Here is a 20,644-nt window from a genome sequence, read left to right as displayed (position 1 = left end):
GCACATGTTCCCCTTTCCAAGTGAGCCTTGCATGGGCCCCCTCAGATGCAGAGCCAGATAGGAAATGTATTGCTCTGTGTGTGTGTGTGTGTGTTGAACATAACATGTATGCAGCTGTGTGTGCATACAGATCTGTACATGCCTACACTGTACACAGATTGTCCGTGCATTGTCGATAATGTGTGGAGAGGGCTCGCGAGGGGCCCAAATGGCTCCCGGGCTTTGAGGCCTGCTCTCTTGGCCAGCTCTTGACCTTGCAAGCTTGCCTTCCACCTCGTTGCCCTGAGCCGTGCGGCCGGGCTCTTGGTGGCAAGGGCGGCTTCGCGTGGCGGCGTTTCAGTTCCAGCCTTACCAGCGCCCCCTCCATTCCCCGCTCCCATCTCTGTCTTTCACTTTCTGTGGCTCCGCCCCACCTCTCCAGAGAACGGCTGTGGGGCAAAGGCTGAGATCCACCTGCCGGGGGTGCCAGAGCCCTCCTAGAGAGGGACGGGGCAGAGTCAGGGCGGGGGGGGGGTGAGTGCCCAATGCCCCTCTCCCTGGTCTGGACCGGTAACTAGACTGAGGGGGCTTGGGGGCTTTTGTTCTGTCAGTCCAGCATGGTTTGGTTTGGGCTTCCCTGAGGTCTGGCAGGCTGGGCCTGGCCCCCCCGCCCCTCCCAGTGTGCCGCTGCCTTCCTGGGGGTTTCCCTGCTGGCCAGCAGCGCGTCAGGATCTCGGCCTTGGCCCCCCACCCCGTCCTGGGGCCCACGGTCTCCACTGCTTGGCTGTCTCTGGGCGTCTCCAGGGGTGCTGGCCAGCCTCCCCATCGCCACTGCTCCTCCTCCACTGGTGGGGCTGCCCAGGCCCCCTTGCTTTCCTTCCTTGCATGTGGGTTGATGGGGGGGGCGGAGGCGGGGGGCTTGTCTGAGCGGCTGCAGGGCCCAGCTTTGGCCGCCTGCCGCAGCTGCCCAGGGATGTGGCTGAGGAGGGCGGCAGGGCAGGGCTCCAACGCCTGGCGCAGGCGGCCTGGCAGGGCTTTGGCTTCTGCGCTGGGGCAGAGCTTTCCGTCTCCCTGGGCGAGCGCGATCCCCACACCGCTCTCTGCACCCTTCTCAGCAACTGAGCCACCCACATCTCTGCCCAGGACTTTCCAGCCTGCAAGAGGCTGGTCCAAATTTAGCACCGGTTACTTCTCAGGACTGCCCCGGGATGAATTTGGCCTCCTTGCTTTTTGCTGTTTTGTCCTCTTTTATATTTGTTGTATTTTAAAATATGTGCCCTGCCCAGGGAGACACCTAATGGAGTGATAGATAAATATGACAGATAGATGATTATTCTGGGAATGGGGCAGGCCCCCCACCTCTGGGGCTGCTTCAAAAGACACCTGTGCTGCATGTAGCTAGTGACACGGCTCCTCCCGAGTAAATGAGGCCCCTTCTTGCTGATGGGGCCAGGGCAGGAGAGCTTAAAGTCAAACCATGAGGCTTTGGCTTCTAGACACAGACGTGGCCGCCTTTGGCACAAGTGGGCCGGAAAGCGACCCCAGGGCTTCTGGGCGACTTGGTCCAACCCAGAACGTCCCGCAGGAGGAGGTCCCAGACATTTCTGGGGTCACCCAGTGAGCCACATGACATCGCAATCCTCTCTGGTCACACGATGACATCACTGCGGGCCAAGACAGTCAATTGAGAGGAAAAGCAAGAGAGGCCAGTAAAAACGGACCGGTTGCCTTTTTGCAGACAGTCCCGGAAAAGCATTGAAGAAGAATGTGGCTCCACAGAAAATGTTCCTGAAAAGCAGAGAGGAGGTTTAGGGTTTGGCTCTGTGCGTGTCGGCCGGTCAGCAAAGGAGGACGAGCCCAGGGAGCCCCCCCCCCGCCCCCCATGGCTGTGCAGCCTCCTGCCGGAGAAGAGCGCAGGGCCAGTCCTGTGGGGAGCGTCCTGAGATTGTGCCTGCAGTCTACGCAGCCACATCAGCAGATGGGAAATGGGATTTCTATCCCGTGTGAGAATCCATGGAAATTAAGAAAGGATTAACCTGGCAGCAGCTGCAGAGCCCTCCATCAGAGCGCCCAGGAGCGGGAGTCTGGGCATCGGCCTCTGTCAAAGTGACAAATGTTGCGGGGTCACCAGTACTTGCCTCCCTTTCAGGCCTCGTCTGCTGGTTGCCAGCCCTGTGAATGCCTTGTGCGTCTGCATGCCGAGGATGCTGCTTGGGGGCCTGGAGTCCTCCTGGGTTCTGGTTCCTGCAAGGCAGGAGCAGCTCATTTTAACAAGCGCGGGTGGGGGGCGCCGAGGGACAAAGGAGGCACAGCTGCCTCTGCTTCCTGGAGCTCCGTTTGCTCCTCTCCCCTCCCAGCGTTCGTGAGAGCCGTGCTGCCTGCAGGCTGGCCATTTGTCAGGTAGAGCGGTGTGGTTAGCCGTGCAGCTCGACCTGAGGATTGGCCAGCCTGCAGGCAGTACAGGGCAGAAGAGAGAGGGGCAAACAGAGCTGCAGGAAGCGGCGGCGGCGGCTCTGCCTCCTTGGGTTAGGCATCGGGACCAGGCACTCTGGCTACAGGAACATGCTTGCACAACCCTCCCTCCAGTAACCTGGCGCTGGGAACCGTCTGGTAGAAATCTGTGGCTGTGGTTCCCCAGGACTCTGGCTGAGGAAGGTGACCGGGGGGGGGGGTCGTCCTCCTTCCTGCCCCCACTCAGCCTGCTGGCTCTCTGGAGCAGGGCCAAGTGTTTCTGGAGGCCCCAGAGACACGCCAGGAGGGCTTGTGGCTGGCTGGGCAGTGGCATCGTTCTGCCCCAGCTGCCCCATCTTCATGCTCCCACGGTGTTGGCCGTGTGTGGTACAGATGTATCAACGGCCGAGACCTCCAGAAGGTCTTGAGGATGGGACTGCCAGGCTGGCGGTGAAGAGGAGGTGATGTGTGTGTCTCTCCCCCCCCCCCCCCGGGCTCTTGCAGGGAAGGGGGACCTGCAGCCCCAGCTGGACAACGCCCTCCAAGATGTCAATGACATGTACCTGCTCCTGGAGGAGACGGAGAAGCAGGCCGTCCGCAGGGCCCTCGTCGAGGAGCGGGGCCGGTTCTGCACCTTCATTGCTTACTTGCAGCCGGTGGTGGTAAGCGCCCCCCTCCGGAAGCTCCACACTGGCGGGGTGGGTGGAGCAGCATTTTGCATCCTGGGGAGGAAACCAGGGCCCCCCTCCCTCACTTGTAACTGATTAATGTCCTTTGCAAACACCTAAACAAAATCCCGTAAACGGAGCCAGGTGAGAGCAGGGCCCCACGCCCGAGAGTTGGTGGTCTTTCCATCTTCAGCGTCCGTCCTAGAACTGCCATGCTCGCGATCCGGCCCATCCCATCACTGACCTCGGTGAGAAAGGCCCACCAGTGTCTGCCGTGCCCTCCTGCCTGTGGGAAGGTGCCTCCTCGCCGCTCCTGTGTGGGCAGCAGCCGTCTCCCTCCCAGGCACTGGCAGGGCTGAGTCAGGCAGCCCTGAATAGTGGCGCCTCAAGGCGGTGCATCATTTGCCTGGGGTTTGCCAGGCCGTCAGCCCGTGGCGATGCCAAACCTTGTAGGGTCTCGGAGACAATATATTGCAACACAAAGAGCCCCCCTAAACCCAGATCTGCATGTATTACGACTTTATCTATGTTTGTTAATAGACTTATATTTAGAACCAAAACTACCTGAAATCAGAAGTCTGTATTGTTTTCTGAAGGGTAGCTAGTGCATATGGCCTAAAAGTGTTCTGAATGAAACCTGTATGAATGCAGATAAAAAGCAACCCACAAAATATGCTCTCCAGAGTAAAAACACATCAAACATATATATAGAGAGAGAGATCTATGAACGTAGGGAGTATGAGTACAAAAAGTCCGAAAAGGGCGTCGCACCGAGCGTCCCTGTCCATAGTGTGGCGTGAGCTGTTCTGCGTGTGGCTTGTCCTTTTCTCATGGTGAGACCCAGCACAAGGAGGTGCTTGTCCACTTTAATGTCTTGCGGCAGATGCCTTTCGGCCGTGGCAGTCTTCGTCAGTGGCATCAGTATGGAAGAGCCCTTGTCCTTGCATTGCCATGGAAGGATCCAGGCCGCCCCACCTCTGGTTCGCCTGAATCCTGCAGGGGTTGGCTGAGCAGCCCCTGTGGACCCTTCTCCCTAGTGTCCAGGGCCCCTGGGTGGGAGCGCCCGTCCTCTGCCTTCCCCGGGAGCACTGACAGCGGCTTCTGTGCCTTGGCTGTGTTGCAGAATGGAGAGATCACCATGCTGGGAGAGATCACCCACCTGCAGGGCATCATTGACGATCTGGTGGGGCTGACGGCCGAGCCGCACAAACTGCCACCAGCCAGTGAGCAGGTAGGAGGAGACGGACGGGGGGGGGGGCTGGGGAGAGGAACCTGGGAGCAGCAGCGGCGGGGGGGGGGGCTTCCAGGGGTGCCGCCTTCCTTCTGCAAAGACACAGGCCGGGAGCAGCAGCCTGTGGGTGGGGTCCTGGTGGCCCCTTCCCAGGCTTCAGGCTAGTCTCCCCTCTGGACGTTGTTGTCTTCCAGTGCCGGGCATCTTCGTCCCCTCACGTCCCCTCACGTTTTTTCTGGGTCCTCACACGGGTTTGAATGGCTCGGGTGGGGTCAGGGATGATCCGTGCTTCTCAGTGCAGGAGGGCTGGTCTGCCTGGCGAGGGTGCCTGTTTTGCAGCCTTCTGGGACGAGATGCTTGGGGCTCTGGTGCCCCCTCACTGCACCCCTGCTGCGAATAAAGAGCGTCGCCGTTTTTGTTTGAACCTGCGTTTAATTGTATGTTTTGAATCTGTTGTCGTTTGGGAGCCGCCCAGTTATTATAGGGCAACCAATAAACGCAGTCGTCGTCATCGTAATCATGAGGCTGACGACTGATTGATTGGATTGAAGGTGGTGTCTGGCCCTTACAGAAGGGGACCAGGGTGGAAGGGGCCTTGCGCAGCCCTCAGTGATCCGGGGCACTGCTTCCCTTGCAGGTGATCAAGGATCTGAAGGGCTCAGACTACAGCTGGTCCTACCAGACTCCACCTTCCTCCCCAAGCAGTTCTGGCTCCCGCAAATCCAGCATGTGCAGGTAGGTGGGGGGGGGGGCTGCAATCGAGGGGAGCAGAACTCCAGGGGAAGGGGGCATGACGGGGGCACCCCTTGGGCCAAGCTCACAGCTGCCCTGAGCGGGGTGGGGTGGGGGTGTCAGTGTGTCCGGGGGCCTGGGGGTCGCTGCTGCTGCCCCTCTCCTGGTTGAATTGCCATGTGGTGGCCGTTCTTGGGCAAGAGGGCAACGGTGGGCCAGGGAGGGAAGGAAGCCCCTGGTCTGTAGGCCAGCTCCTCCCGTGCTTGGGCAAGGAGGTTCTGCATCCAGGCTTGCAGAAGCCGCTGTATGGAGGCCGGGGCGCTGGACAAGGAGCCCCCTCCCCCCCCCGGCCTGGCTGTGGGACGGCCCGGTGGCGGCTGCTTCTCTGTGGGCAGCTCAGGAGCTGAAGCCGCGTGGATTTGTGCCTGCAGGGCTGGGGGCTCTGCTGGGGCTTCAGGCAGGCGTTTGGCCCCTGGAGATGAGGAGGCGGAGTGACCGTTTGGGCCGTTATTTTGACATCGCGCCCCTTGCCCGCTGCAGGGCAGGGGAGTCACGCCCAGAGGCCTCCTAGTCAGCAGCGGCATGAAATGGGCTCGGAGCTGGAAGTGTCGGGGGGGCGGTGGCGGCAGCTTCATCGGGGGCAGGAAGTGCTGGGCCCCCAAGCCCAAAGGGAAGGCCCCTGATGCCCTGCCCCCATTCGTGTGTCCCCCCACCCCCCGCTCTGTCCCCAGCTGTGATGCCCCTTCGCGCCTCAGGTCTGTGCATTTGTGGGGTGGGGCTCTTGAAGAAGCCCTGAGCCCACACCCACCCTGTCTTTTCCTTCGCTGCCACTGTTCCCCGAACCCACTAACGTGCTGTGTCTCCCCTGCTTGCCCTCTGGTCCTGCTGCCTTTTAGCAGTGCAAAGGGGGGGCCCCCTCGGCTCAGTGGCTCCCCCACGCACTCACCCAGCTCCACCCATTGCTACCACAGCCTGGCACAGCCGGTGAATGCCAGCACCCGCCTCTCCAGCGTCTCGTCGCACGACTCCGGCTTCATTTCCCAGGATGCCATGTTCTCCAAGCCGCCTTCGCCCATGCCCTCGGACATCACCAGCCAGGTACGCTCACGGCGCCCCAATCCGGGCAAGGGTGCCCAGGGTCCCGCCAGAAAGGCAGTGGCCAGGACTGGGGTGCAGCCACTGGCCGATGGAAGGAGAGGCGCCGTGGAGGCCGCTGCCTATGCTGGCAAAATGGTCTTGGCGAGGGGTGGGGGGGTGGGGAGTAAAACTTTGAAAGTTGAACTTCAGAACAAATCTGTTTTTTAACTTGAAAACCACCACTGTGCGTCCCTGCGCAGAAAGGCCTGGAATTGGGCAATAGCGATCATTTGGGAAGTAGGTGGGCTTGGATTAGGAGGGGTATCTCCACCCTCTTTGCCGCGCTTCTAAAGTAAAAAGAAATAGATTGAACTCTCTCCCCCCTCCCCTGTCCTCCCTCCCTTGCCACGGGGGCAGCAAATCTTCGGCCCGCTTCGGGCGGCCAAGAGCTCAACCTGCCCCTGCCTGGAGCCTCGGGGGAGCCGCTGTCCCAGCCCTCAGCCTGTGGGGTCGAGGAAGGCAGCGGCCCAGCGTGGCTGGCGGGAGGCTGCCGGCCAGGGCTGGGGCGTAGCCAGGGCTCCTTCCCTCCGGCCAGGGAGCACACTTCTCTGGCAGCTCCGAAAGAGGGGATTCTGGGCTCTGTGGTCTGCAGCGAGCTCACAGAGCAGACAGCTTTCCCCTGCTTTATTTCCTTGGAGCTTGTGCAGGAGAAGCTCCTCAGGGGTTCTAGCCAAGACCCACAAAACATTTGTGTATTACATCACTTGGGGTTGCTGCTGACCCCAAGGAAGCAGCTAACGAATAGCGGAACAAGTCAAACAAAATAAAGCTATACTCACGGGTAAAATGGTGTGTGTCCACTCTCTCTTTGATTTGCTGGCTGACTGGCCAGAGTGGTGGGGGCGGGCCTTGTTTTGTGTTAGCGGGGTGTGTGGTGTGTGTGTGTGTGTGTGTGTGTGGTGTGTCATGTCAGTGGACTGTGGATGTCTCTGTGCTCTCGGGAGGGGTGTGCTTCCCGGGTCCTGCTCCTCTCAGGTGCTCCTCTCTGCTCCCAGCAACCTGCCCCCCTGCCCCTGCCTGAGTCTCCCCCCCCACCCCGTTCCCTCTCTGCCCCCTCCCACCAGCGAGTTCTCTGGGGGGGGGGCTAGAAGGGAGTCGCCCGTCAGCTGCCCTCGGCTGTGCCTCCTCCGAAGACGCTTGTGCTGCCTGCTGTGATCTACCCCCTCCCCCGCTGCTGCTGCCGCCCATGGCTTGGGTTGGGGGCCTCTCTCTGCCTGCTGCTTGTCCCCGCGGCCAGCTGCATAACCAGTTTTCTTCTCTTCCTTCTCTGCACCTGACCGGACTCTGGGCATGACAGAAGTCCTCCAGCTCTGCGTCCTCCGAGGCCTCCGAAACCTGCCAGTCTGTTAGCGAATGCAACTCCCCGACCGCGGTTAGTTCTGGCTCTGCCGCAGGAGCACAACGGTGGCGCTTGGACCTCGCCCGGGAGCCGGGGGCCTCCCTCCCTGCGCGGCTGGAGCACTGCAGGGCTCTTGCATGCCGGGCAACTCCCGGGGAAACGGGTCTCTGCTCGGACAGGGGCTGCCCTCTCCTCCCCCTCCTCTTCCTCCCCCCTCCTCCATCACTCCCCCCCCCGCCTTGCCCCCCCCCCCCCCCGTTGGCTGGCTTTCTGCTTCCCTTCCGTCTTCCCAGCTTGATGGCCTGGTGCGGGTCTGGCTTCCTCTGCAGCTCTGCCCACGGCGCTGCTGTGAGCGGCCCCTTCCTCCTGCTGCTGCCGCTGCCGGGTTGAGCAGGTGCCCTGGCCACCCCTGTGGGCTCCGGGGTCTCTTCACTGTGGCTTCTTGCTGTGTTTCAGTGGAAACCCCTGAATGTGGCTCATGGAGCCAGGACTGAAGGAAGCTCCCGGAGAAGCCTGAGCCTGGTGTGTATCTGGTGGGGGGTCCGTGCCCAGCCCCTGGCCGGGGGCCTCTCCTCCGGGGCCAGAGTGGGAGCCTCCCTTGGCTCTCTGGGCCTCTCCCGATTGCCCCCTGGCTATCTAGGGACCCCCCGCCCCTGTGGAAAGGGGAAGGCCGATGGATCCGCATAGATGCAGGCGCCCCGAGCTAAAGGGTCCGGGTTGGGGCGCAGAATATTCCGGCCGCTTGAGAGCCTCCCGTCTCAGTGTAGGCCTCCTGCTCTCCCCGAGGGGTCTTTCCCTCCCACCGCTGCCCTGAAGGATCGCGCTGAGTCTCGGCAGGAGATGGCGGAGTCCCTGCGGTTCTGCTTCCGAGTAGGGAGGCTGCAGCCTTTCTCTGCTGACGGCTCCCTTTGAGCCGGGGGGGTTCCCAGCGCTCAGCCCCCAGCCCTACGGACGCTGCGCTGAGGTCTGTTTCCAGCGCTGGAATGGGCAACGCCATTGTTGCCCTTGTGCACGTGCAGAGTGCCTTTCCCGCGGCACTGTAGATCTACAGTGGGAGGCAGCCGTTGCCTGGGAATGGAGGGCTTCCAGGGCTGGGGGTGTCAGCGTCCGGAGCTGCCCACTTGGGAATTCCTCTGCAGCAGGAGACGGGTGCGCTGGGAAGCGCTGGAGTCCAGCCAGGGAGCACGGGGGTCCCAGGGGGCTGCCGAGGAGGGCTTCCCAGCCTGGGGTGCCCAGGTGTGGTTGGACTACAGCTCCCATCATCCCCAGCCACGCAGGGAGTTGTAGGCCAGCCGCGTCTGGGCACCCCAGGCTGCGAGGCCTCTTGCCGAGTGTGGGGGGGTGGCAGGTGAGTGCCCCCCGGCCTGGGCAATAGGGCTGGGCCTCCTGGGCCTGCCCTCTCCCGGCCCGGCTCCCACTCCGGCTTGCAGGGACCCCGGCACAGGCCGCCACCGCCGTCAGCAGCCCCGCTGGGCTTGCTGGCTCCTCCTGGCCTGGTCCAGCCGTGCCTGGGCCGTCTCCCCCGCCGGCCCCCTCTGGCTCCTGCCCTGCCCCACTCCCAGAAGGCTGGAGGGCCCCCCCCCCTCGCCAGGCCTGCCCCAGAGCACCCGAAGGCCATTGCCTGCCTCCAGGCAGCCCTCTCCACGCAGGGGGTCCAGAGCTCTGCGGGGCCTCCCAGGCATGGAGGAGGAGGGGGGGGGGGTGGATTCTGCAAGCGCCCAAGACTCTTGCCCCACCCGCGCTGCCAACAAAGGGCCAGGTTTCTGGTCCCCAGCACGGAAGAGGAAACCCCGACGTGCCCGGCAGGCTCAGCTCCAAGCCTAGAACCTGCCACGGCCGGCAGAGGCGGGTGTGCGTCCCCTCAGCCGTTGCCCCCCCTGCCCCCCCAGGCTCCGTCCCGTCTGCCGACCTGGCTGGAGTCTCAGGGTGGAGGAGTCGCTTGGAGCTCCCTCGGAGCAGCCAGGAGCTGAGTGAGACTGCGGGCGACTGGGTAGGAGGCGCCCTTGCAGCACCCGGGACCCCCGTCACACAGTCCCAAAGGGTTAGGGCAGGGGTGGGCAGCCTTGGCTCCCCAGCTGGGGATGGACTACAACTCCCATCACCCGTGCATTGTGGCTGGGGAGGATGGGAGTTGTAGTCCCCCAGCTGTAGGGCCCCTGTGTTAGGGTGCATTTTTCCTGCCCAAAGGGATTGGCTCGGACACCCAGAAGGAGGCTGCCTGGGGGTCCCCAGATGTTGCTGGACTACAACTCCCATCATCCCCAGCCTTCCACCGCATCTGAGCACCCCTGGGCTAGTGCGAGTGGGTGGGGCATCAGCCTGCCGTGCTTAAAGCCAAACGCCTTACAGCTTTTGGCAGCCCTGGGTGGCCTCTTGCCAGTGGGTAGCAGTGCCGACGGCTAAAAGGGAGGACTTCTCACTAGCCAGCCCAGCCCAACCAAGCCAAAGGGTTCCGGGCCCACTTTGGGATGGTGCCCCGCCTGTCTGTGCCCCACTCTCCGGTGGCCCCGCTGCCATTTTGCTCCCCCCCCACCGCCACCCCCCCCACCCCGTCCTTCCCGTTGCATCCCCCTCCTCTTCTCCGCCCTGTTCCCTGCTCAGCCCTTGGCCTCGGCGGCTCTTCCTGGGAGGCCCGGCGGCTGCTGTGACAGCGAGTGGCTCTTGGGCTCTTGCAGGACTGGTCCAAGGCCGCCCTGTACGAGCAGCCCGTGGCGAGCACCCTGCAGCGCAGGAAGGACCGCGTGGAGCACCTCCGGGAGGCCGAGATGGGCCCCTGCGGCCTGGCCTACCCAGGCATGAGCTTGGAGGAAGGGCCCCGGCCTCGTCTGTCGCCAGCCTCCATCGCCGCCAAGGTACGGGGTCCGGTGGGGGGGCTGCATGAACGCGGAGGCAGCAGGCGCCTCGGAGTCCTTCCTGACTTCTGTGGGTTCCTCTGGTGGGGGGGGCGGGGCGGGGGGGTTTCCAGCTCTGCAGCCTCGTGTCGGGCAGGTGTTGGCTGGCGCGTCCCTTGTGGCTCTGCAGAACGGCTCGTTCCTTGATGCCCTGCTGGGGGTGCCGGCAAATCACTCTTGGGCTGTCGCGCATTTCGGTTCAGACTCTAGAGACGCAGGAAACAGCTATCAACCAATGGTACAGAGTGACTTAAAATAAATAATCAAATTCTCACGTGCCACTCAGTAACCAATAATCATAAGTCCTCTTCTCACATTATGTTCAACACTCGTACAACAGGTTACCAGTGTACAAAGGAACCGATCTTCAGTCATTCACACATAATGCTGAACGCAGGCACAGAATGACCCTTCCTTTCTGTACCCTGCGTTGAGGGGCCTGTCTCCAGGTTCACTTTTCACATGAACACAGATACAGTCATTCACACAAATCTGTACACAAGTGTACAGACATCTGAACACTCCTACACATAATGTCTGGATCAGGCTATGGATTCAAATATATATGTAGGTTATAGCCACCTAATGGCGCAGCAGGTAATGACTTGACTAGCAAGCCAGAGGTTGCCGGTTGGAATCCGCACTAGTACTATATTGGGCATCAGCAATATAGGAAGATGCTGAAAGGCATCATCTCATCCTGCGCGGGAGGAAGCCATGGTCAACCCCTCCTGTATTCTACAAAGACAACCACAGGGCTCTGTGGCCACCAGGAGTCGACACTGACTCGACAGCACACTTTACTTTACTTTACTTTATAGGCAAATGGCAGAAAAATTGCTACAGAGTAAATGCATTTCATTGAATTAATTTCAAAGTAAACACATTTAGGATCAGGGTCAATTTCCTGAGAATCACAGCTTAAGATAAGTCTGAATTCAGGAAGAAAACAAGTTTGGGGTTTTTTAAAATTGAGGGTTTAAATATATATATATATATATATATATATATATATATATATATATATATATATATCTCGACCGTATCCTGTAGCTCTGCTCTGCATCTCAGAATGCTGGTTGCCTGGGCCCAGAGTCCCTGAGGCTGTGCCCAGAGCTCTGTGGAGGCAGGCTGTCTTGGCCACGGTTGGCTCTGTGCCTGGCTGCCTTTCCACAGAGGCCTCTGCTCTGCTTCTCTGCCCCCAGCACGGAGAGGAGGTTTCCCCAGCCGCCAGCGACCTGGCGATGGTGCTGACCCGGGGCCTGAGTCTTGAGCACCAGAAGAGCAGCCGGGACTCCCTGCAGTACTCCAGCGGCTACAGCACACAGACCACCACCCCCTCTTGCTCGGAGGACACCATCCCTTCGCAAGGTGCGCTCCTCCCACAGATGAGGCTGTGCTGTCCAGGATGGGCCAGACGTCTTCTCTGGAGCCAGGGGGTCAGAGGAGGTCCACCAAAGGATCAGGGCCGCCGAATGACTGGCACAAAAAGAAAAGGGATTTGGGCTAAAGGGTCAGGGTGAGGAGTGGGGCAGGCAGGGTGGGTGATAAGATTCTTTAGAAATGTTCTGCCCTTTTTCAGGCTATCCTCTGGGCTCTCCCAGACAGTAATTTCTCCCAACTCCAATGTAGATTCCAACAGGAAATTCAATGAGCTGTCCAGGTGATGGTCAAGTATGCCGCGTAAATGCTTAACACCATCTGCTGACAATCTGAAAAAGTGTTGTCTTTTTCAAGTGGAAATAAAAGGAGCAAAGATGTGCAAATCAATTTGATCTTGAATCAGGGTGATTAGAGTGATTCGAACTCAAATCGAATTGCCCCTAAAATAAAGGGCCTGATTCCAGTTTGAATCTAATCAGCCCCAATTCGAGCTTGAATTGATTCAATTCATTCAAGTGGTGAATGCCATTTTGGAGGGCCGTTTTTCCCTTACTGATTGGTTTACTGCACTGGCTTCCGATTGGCTTGAGATCTCCTTGCTAATTGGTTGGCTTGTTAGCATTCAAATAGGCTGAGGGCTATAGGCCACTTCTGGCTTCAGAGGCCTCTGAATACCAGATGCAGGGGAGTAACAGCAGGAGACGAGAGGGCCTGCCCTCAACTCCTGCCGGTGGCTTCCAGCAGCATCTGGTGGGCCACTGTGTGAAACAGGGTGCTGGACTAGATGGGCCTCCTTGGGCCTGATCCAGCAGGGCAGTTCTTATGTTCTTAAATAAAGTGTTGTCAGGAGCAACTGTGCCCCCATTGGCTGTGGGGAGGGCCCGGGGAGTGGGGAGGCCAAAGGAGGGATTTAAAAATGTATATTTAAGGGGCTGTTTGGAGGCAGAGACATTCGTGCCTCAGGAGAGAAGGATAATGAGATTGGTGGTGGTGGTCTGGGCCTGCCTGCATGGCTCAGTGAATGGAGAGAGAGAGAGAGACAGAGAGTGTCTGCTGGCTTATTTGTGTGTCTTTTTTTTTTTTTTAATCCTTTTAATCTGCAGTTCCAGCAACTGCTTGTATTGTTTCCTACTGCCCCCTATTTTTTCTTTAATTGTACCAGGAGCCCCCAGTGGCTTTAACTGGGTGCTACTTTGAACCCTCCCCCTGTGCATTTTTTCCTTTTTTCTTGTAGCCCCCAGTGGCTTTAATAACTGGGGTGATCTGTTTTCGTCTTTCTTTTGCAGCCCCAAGCTGCCCCATTGCTGCTGCTGTCTCTGTGCCTGGTGGAATCATTTTTGGTTTTAGGCTGGTTTATTCTGTCTAGTGCCCACCCTGCCAGCCGCTCTCCGTTTCCTTTTTTCCTTCTTGGGTGAAGAAAAAACCCTGCTGCCACCCATCTTCCTTCCTCCCCAGCTGTTGAGTCCCGGTGTCTGCTTGGTCCAGAGTGCCTCCGAGAGCAACACCTGGCAGACACCAGCCAAAGACACCGGAACAGAAGCCCCTAGCCAGAAGGTGAAAGCCACTCCCACCCCCGCCATGGTCAGGTTATTAGAACGTAGAGTTCTGTGTGGCGCACAGAGCACAGGCCACCCCCAGACTCACACCCCCTTAAAGGTGCTTCACACACCTACTCCACATCAGAGTTAGGGCAGAGTTAGGATGGAAAACCCCAAGATATCTGGAAGGGTGCAAAGCAGAGCCAGGTGGCTGTGCCAGGAGCAGAGTGGCAGGCAGAGGGAGGCGTGATGCTGCTGGTCGTGGTGGATGATGGCGAGAGGGGCCTGCTCCCTGAGTCGATCCCACTGATGTGTGCATGCTCTCCTTTCTGGAGGAGCCTGGTCCCGCAAGACAGCCATCTGTAGCAGCTGAGGTAGAATTGGGGGATGATGGTGGAGAGTCCTCCCCTGTCAGGGAAAAAGCTTTTCCCGTGGCAATGGAGGAGGAGATGTCATCAGCTCCTAGCCCAGCCAGATTGCTCTCTCCATCTTCCCCAATCCCCATTGGCAGTGCACACACCCCAGCTAAGACTGAGGAGGAGCAGGAACTACTTCTGCTTCCTGGACCTTCTCAGCCCTGGACGGTGGCGGCGGCAGCTTCCAGAATGAATTGGCAGCTTCAGTTCCACCCACCACCACCAAAACAATCCCGGACCAAGAGCAGCCTGGTGTGGGACTATTCTGAGCTCCACCATGGTGACCCACACCTTGCTGCCTGCATCCCTTGCAAGACACAGGGCAGCAGGTGTAAAGACCCCGAGCGTCTTACTGTGATGGGGATGCTGTGGCACCTGCAATGGCATAGCTGGGGGTCCATGCCCTGCCAGCAGCAATAAGCCTGCTGTGTCTTCTGCTGGTGGCAAGGCAGCTGCTCCTCCTTCCGCTCCCAGGCAGGGGAAGTGGCCTATGCATTCAGTGGGCAAGAGTCTGATCGTCCAGAGCCATCATCTCATTACCTGGACCATTGGGGAGATGATCCCTTTGGACGAACAGCCATTCCAGGTGGTGGAGAATGCCGGCTTCTTCCGGCTGCTCCAATTGTTTGCCCCCAACTACAACATCCCTTCATGTAGGGATGTACACTGGAGAAGAAGAGAAGAACAAAAATCTCTTCCATGGTAAGAGTATAAGCTTTGCTTCTTGTCAGACCATTGGTCCATCAGGCCATGACTCTCTGTGGCAGACAGGATGAAAGGAAGGAAGGTTTGATTTTGTGATTTTCAGTTTGCTTGCTGTGCTGTTGCTTGCTGTTAACTATCTGGTTTTGTTAGATCTCAAATTGATAAAGGCAGAATCAGTCTGAGATCAATTGGGTTCCTGCCTGTCGCCCTTGAGTTGTGGGTTGGTCTGTTTGTGAAATGGTGTTGTGGCAAGTAATGGACAGTTGCAGCTCAGCTCTATGTTTCTGTGTGTAATATTTCTTGGTGATTGCTGTGATGAGCTCCATGTCTCACTGCTCTGGTCTGCTCTGCAATCTGCATTGCAAGATGTACTCAATAAAAATGTGGCTGAAGACGTTCTAGCTGAGCTGATGGCTATGCTTGCTGGCTGCTAAGGGGGTTGCTGTGGCAGCTGTTGCTATGTTCAAGTAAGGAGTTATAATTGTGTGAGAGAGAGCAGCTGCCTTGCCACTAGCAGAAGACACACCAGCTCTATTGCTGCCAGCAGGAGCATGGACCTCAGGGTATGCTGTGGCATGTGCTGCAGCATCTCCATTATCGTCAGACTCAACGGGTCCTTACCCCTGCTCACCTATGTGCCCGTGATGTTACTGCAGCATAGGCACAGTGGATGGTAGTGGATTCTGGGCCAGAGATTCTTTCTGAGCCATTGCTGGACTGTATATTTGGCAAAATGTGGTGTTCTGTGTTGGGAGGGACTGTGTGCTTCTGCTCTGCAGTGTTTTTCAAGGCAGGATTGCAAAATTTGTACTCTCTGCTTGTTCCGGCCATAGGGAACAATGGGGAACTTGATGCACCCTATTATTCCCCCTGGGTAGGTCCTAGGGACACCAAAATGGATTGAGTGGTATGGTTTGAAGGTTGCTACTACCACCCAACCCACAAAAGAAATGGGCAAGCAGGTGATTTTTAGAAAATTACCTTTTAAGGGGGAAAAGCAAAAAACAAACCCATAGGACTTGGAGTAAATATTTTAAAAAATTGTTAAAAGTTTGGGGGAATTTCCCAGTTTGGGGAAAAGGTTAAAAACTTTGTTTTACATTTTGTAATTTGTTTTACATTTACATTTTGCTCCCTTGCCAGTTGCTTTTGTGGGTTGGCTGGGTGGTAGGTAGCACCCATCATGCCCTATCGCACAACCCCCTAGGAGCCACCCATGGGGAACAATGGCGTGTTTAGAGTTCCTCATTGTTCCCTATGGCCGAATCCCTTGAATCGATTCAAGTTGATTCGTCAAAACAGCCGGTAATGGCCGCTGTTTCAACAAATCGATCCTCATATTTTGCCATTCAATTCAAGCTTGAGTTGAAGCACAAAATACGATTTGTGCACATCTCTAAAAGCAGTATAGAAAAGACACGGCTTTCCCCCCGCTTCTCAGCCAATGACACTAAGAGCTTGGAATGGCATGTGGACAGCTTATTCCATCTCCCATCTCGAATTTGCACTGAAGCAGGAATAAATCACGATCTGAAAGGGCCGTCTGATTCAGCTGCCATCACATGTTGTGAGGACCAAGTTAGGCTGTAAAGGGCTGCATGCAGTTGTGATCATCACCAGAGGAGAGCCGGTCTTGTGGCAGCAAGCAGGACCTGTCCCCTGAGCTAAGCAGGGCCCACCCTGGTTGCATATGAATGGGAGAGTAGAAGTGTGAGAAGAGATTCCCCTCAGGGGATAATGGAGCCACTCTGGGAAGAGCAGAAGGCTCCCAGTTCCCTCCCTGGCAGCAGCATCTCCAAGATAGGGCTGAGAGAGATTCCTGCCTGCCACCTTGGAGAAGCTGCTGCCAGTCTGTGTCGACCATACTGAGTTAGATAGACCAAGGGTCTGACTCAATGTATGGCAGCTTCCTATGTTCCTATGCTGGTCTTGGGGAGTACCCAGCTCAATGCCCCTTGGCTGCTTGTAAGTAAATACAAGAAGATGGGCACAATTCACCAGCATTGGCCTCAGGCAGTAAAGCTTGTACTGCCTGAGACCCTCCATCAGTGTGTCTTGTCTGGAAGTGCAGAAAGAGACCAGTTGCCTTGTGGAACTCTCTCCCTTTAAAAGCAGTGGGAGCTCCTTTCATGGCTCTCTGCCGCACCTAGTTGTATGATTGCCCATTATTATTGCCAAGTCTGGAAAGTGCCACAGGCCAACTGTGAATGTCAAAAACAAGACTTTTCCGCCAGTTCGGAGGCCACGTTTTTGGCTGGCCTCTCTTTCTAGGGCATGCAGGGGCTTAGGCCAGACTTAGCCTGTGCTCCCCTCTGTGCAAGGGTTAGGGTGCAACACGTGGTGGTGGTGGGGGACTCGTGGGGGCTCTCCTCAGGGTGCTGACGTCTTCTTCCCGCCACTTCCTCAGGCTCGGACTACGACTGCTATTCGGTGAACGGGGACGTGGAAGGAGAGAGCCAGGGCGGCCTGGACAAGTCCTCCACCATGCCACGCAACAGCACCATTGCCCAGAATTACCGGCGCATGATCCAGACCAAGAGACCGGCTTCCACAGCTGGCCTGCCCACAGGTAGTGCCCTGCCTGCCAGCGCCACGCCGGGCGTGGCCACCATCCGCCGCACGCCTTCCACCAAGCCCACGGTGCGCCGCACCCTCTCCAGCGCTGGCCCGATCCCCATCAGACCCCCCATTGTCCCCGTCAAGACCCCCACAGTGCCTGACTCCCCGGGCTACGCTGGCCCCACCCGGGTGGGTAGTGAGGAGTGCGTTTTCTATGCCGACGATGCCTCGCCCAACGCCATGGACTTGGCCAAAGCCTCGCCCAAGAGGCTGAGCCTCCCCAACACGGCCTGGGGCAGCGGCAGCAGCGTCATGGAGATCTCGGTCTACGCGGGGGCTGGCCCGCACCTCTCCGCCGAGGAGGAAGACCAGCAGCTGGCCGCCAACCGGCACAGTCTGGTGGAGAAGATCGGGGAGCTGGTGGCCAGCGCCCACGCCCTGGCGGAGGGCCAGTTCCCCTTCCCCACTGGGCTGCCCACCCTGGGCCCCGGGGAGGAGACGCCCGCGCCGCCCCCGGCCGCCTCCAGCGACCCCCCTGCCGAAGACATGCTGGTGGCCATCCGGCGGGGGGTGCGCCTGCGCAGGACCATCACCAACGACCGGTCGGCTCCGCGGATTTTGTGATGCCCCCTTCCCAGAGGCCGGAGAGCAATGGCGGAGCCGGCACTGGGCCAGGAAGCAGCAGGACAGCAAGCCGAGAACTAACAAGCCGCACAAGGCGAAGCCACTTTATGGAGCTCGCGTCCGAGGCGGGATGGAGAAGAGACGAAGCTGAGGAGCGCGCTGGCGAGGGCCCGCCTGCCCGCCCCTGGCCTGGCTTGGGAGCCTCTTTTCTGCGCCGCCGTCTTCCTCTGCCGCCTCCTCCAGGCGCTCTGCACCTTCTTCCCCTCCTGTAGAGCTCAGCTGCTGCCAACACCCCGCTAGAGCCCCCCCCCGCCCGGCTGTGCGTTGGGCAGGGAGGAGTGAAGACCTCGCCTGGATGGAGCAGCTGCCGTTGAGAGGCACACACAGGGCAGCGTCCCGCAAGCCGCCACTCCTGCAGGCTGCTCCCTCCTCCTCCTCCTCCTCTGGACAGAAGAGGCGCTCTTCGTCTTGTGCTGAATCCCCCCCCCACCCACCCACTGTCCTCCCTCTTTTTCGCCTCGACTTTTCTGTGTTTCTGTCATCTGTTTATATCCGCTGGTTTAAAAGACCTTCCCCCTGGCCCCAGCGATGGGAGCAGTCCCGGCTGCCCGAGGGTCCTCTTCCCAGCGGCAGCAGTGGCGGCAGGAACCCGGCTGTGGGGCAGGCAGAGGGGCTGTTTTCTGAGGAGGGGCACCATCCTCCTGGCAGGTTCCTGCCTCCTGGCTTAGCCACCAGCACGGCCCTTGGGCTGCCCCTGTGGGAGAGCTCGCTGGACGAGGAGGCGGGGCGGGGCTTGTGCCCCCCCCCGTCATCAGAGACGCCCAGAGGGGGCTGCCATGGGCTCCCGCGCGCCCCGCTGCTTCCATGCCCCACTCCAGCCTTCCCATGGAGCTACAGCAGGCCACAAGGGCAGGGTTGCCAGCAGGGCAGAGGTGGCGTTGGCCGTGTGGGTGCCGGGGAAGCAGGTCACTGAGCGGCCCTCCGGGGGGGGAGTACAGTGACTGGGGGGGTCAGCTGGCCCAGTGGCTTTGCGTGCAGGTTGCAAGGGAGCCCAGGCAAGGGCTGAGCCAAAGGTGGCGGAGGGGTTAGGGGCCTTTGTGAATAGAGAGAGGCCCCGTCCCCCCCACCTCCGGCAGCCTTTGAAGGGGATAGAAAAGATCTGCAGCGTGCATTTGGAGGTTGGTCAGCCCCCGTGACTGAGGCAGGCAGCAGTGGCCTCGCGCTCGGTTGCTTGGCCCGGCCGTATCATGGCCGCCTGAGCCCCCATTGGCTGTACTGTGCCATGTGAGCACTCCCTCTTTCCCCCCTTTACTCCGAAGGGGTGGATGGTGCGGCTTTCAGCAGCTCTGCAGCATGAACGGGATGCGTCCGTGGCAGTGTAAGCGAGGGGCCATTTGGCCAAACTGACCCCGCCTTCGCAGCCTCTGGCGGGCAGGGCTAGCTGTGGAAGGGAAGCAGCCCGGCCGGAACTCCTCTTGCCTTGCTGGCACCCGTGGCTGGCCTGAGCCGAGGGGCTGCCTGTGTGGTCCCTCCAGTGCCGGTGCATTCCCAAGAGGCTGCCTGCCAGCAGAGAGAGAGAGAGCGTGCTCTGCCCAAGACTGTCCCTTGCAGCTCTTCGTGCCGAAGGTGGCCGCTCCTGCCCCTCTCTCCAGCCAACGCTCTGCTGCCTGCCCCCATGATCCCCCAGCCTCTCCCCAGAAAGTCTGGTAAGTCATTCCTGTTGGCAAGTGGAATGTGATGTTGGGCAAGAGGAAGAGGCTTTGACAAGCTCACTGGAGGTCCGAGAGGTGATGGGAAGGGAGGAGGTCGAGAAGGACTGTGGCTGAAGAGGAGGGGGGAGGGAGAGCCGGCTTGGCACAGGAGGTGGCGCAGGGTACCGGCAGGCTTGCTGGGGAAAGGAGGCAGGAGGAGAAGCCGGCCCACCGGGGCAAAGCAGACTCTGCTGCTGCATACGGGGGCGGGGGGGGCACAGCCGTGGGGCCTTTGCTTCAAGAGGGACCCCACCACAGGGTGGAGCAAGCACAACCCCCATGGGCCCTTTTCGGTGCGTCTCCCCTGCTGCCGGCCCTGGCAAAGCACAGCGGGGCGCAAGGAGGAGCCGGACGATGTACATAGCGCCAAAGCAGCAGCGTCTCCTCCAAACCCAGTCTCCCCAGCCGTGTGTGTGTGTGTGTGTGTGATGTTGTAACCCTCTTATACTGTCGTAGAAATAAGAGTCTAGTTCTAACCGACCAGCCCAGCAGTGGGCTCCATGCCTCCCTGTCATGACCAGACATGACAACAGCAATGATGCGTGACCTCTGTGTGCATTTGCTTTTTATTTTCCATTTTTGTACAGAGACAAAAAGCCTCCTTTTAAAATGTCTTTCAACCCACGTAACTATTCTGGTGCTGTTGTTAACCTGTTCCTTTTTCTCTTTTTTAATTTATTTCCCCCTCCCCTTTCTAGCACTCCTGTCTCACCTGGTCTCGCTCTCTCTCTTCAAGATAATTACCCTCCCCTCCCCTCCTCCATTTAAACTAGTCACTGCTACAAGTAACGAATGCACTGTGAAGATCCCAGTATTAATAAAAGTCGTACTGTACTTGAGACTGCTGGCGTCCCCACTGCCCTTCCTCCTGGGTGCTTGCTTCTTGCTCCCACCCCCGGAGGCTACATGCTCTTTGGACAGGTGTGCACCCTTGAGGGGGCAGCTGCTGTCTTCATTCCCCAGAAGGCACACCACTTCAGCATCCCACCACGGAATGGCTGCTTGTAGGAGGACTTCTTGAGAATTTGTGGTTTTCATTGTAAGTGCCCTTGCAACTTTTCCTGACAGCAAAAGGAGGGAGGAAAACATTAGAGCCGGAGATTTAGGACCCTGCCCAGTCCTTTGAATGCACCATATGATGTCTCCTTGGGCCATTCCAGGAGGAAGGGAAGAAGGCAACTGTGGTCCCCTGGCTCATGTGGGATGTAGCTGGAAGTGGCACATCAGCCATGCCTCACAG

At 58.9% G+C, this 20,644-nt stretch overlaps 1 protein-coding gene across 11 annotated transcripts in view; it reads left to right on the top strand.

Annotated features, from left to right (window-relative positions):
* The window catches only part of MTSS2 (MTSS I-BAR domain containing 2), a 54,879-nt gene extending 34,636 nt beyond the window's left edge, over positions 1-20,243 (top strand). For 5 of the 11 annotated variants that reach the window (XM_053270988.1, XM_053270999.1, XM_053270995.1 and 2 more), the window contains 9 exons: positions 2,935-3,092; positions 4,222-4,329; positions 4,967-5,064; positions 5,958-6,159; positions 7,496-7,570; positions 7,994-8,059; positions 10,213-10,389; positions 11,634-11,799; positions 16,878-20,243. In XM_053270988.1, the coding sequence (XP_053126963.1) occupies positions 2,935-3,092; positions 4,222-4,329; positions 4,967-5,064; positions 5,958-6,159; positions 7,496-7,570; positions 7,994-8,059; positions 10,213-10,389; positions 11,634-11,799; positions 16,878-17,653 (1,826 nt within the window). In that variant the 3' untranslated portion in view covers positions 17,654-20,243. The remainder of the gene's footprint in view (positions 1-2,934; positions 3,093-4,221; positions 4,330-4,966; positions 5,065-5,957; positions 6,160-7,495; positions 7,571-7,993; positions 8,060-10,212; positions 10,390-11,633; positions 11,800-16,877) is intronic. The other 6 variants (XM_053270989.1, XM_053270991.1, XM_053270992.1 and 3 more) reach the window with 6 other exon arrangements.
* Positions 20,244-20,644: the final 401 nt, after the last annotated feature.

This window comes from Hemicordylus capensis, chromosome 9, assembly GCF_027244095.1.
Source record: "Hemicordylus capensis ecotype Gifberg chromosome 9, rHemCap1.1.pri, whole genome shotgun sequence".
NCBI classification, from domain to species: Eukaryota; Metazoa; Chordata; class Lepidosauria; order Squamata; family Cordylidae; genus Hemicordylus; species Hemicordylus capensis.
Note: the sequence above shows the minus strand (reverse complement) of the source record. Positions and strands in the feature narration are given on the sequence as shown.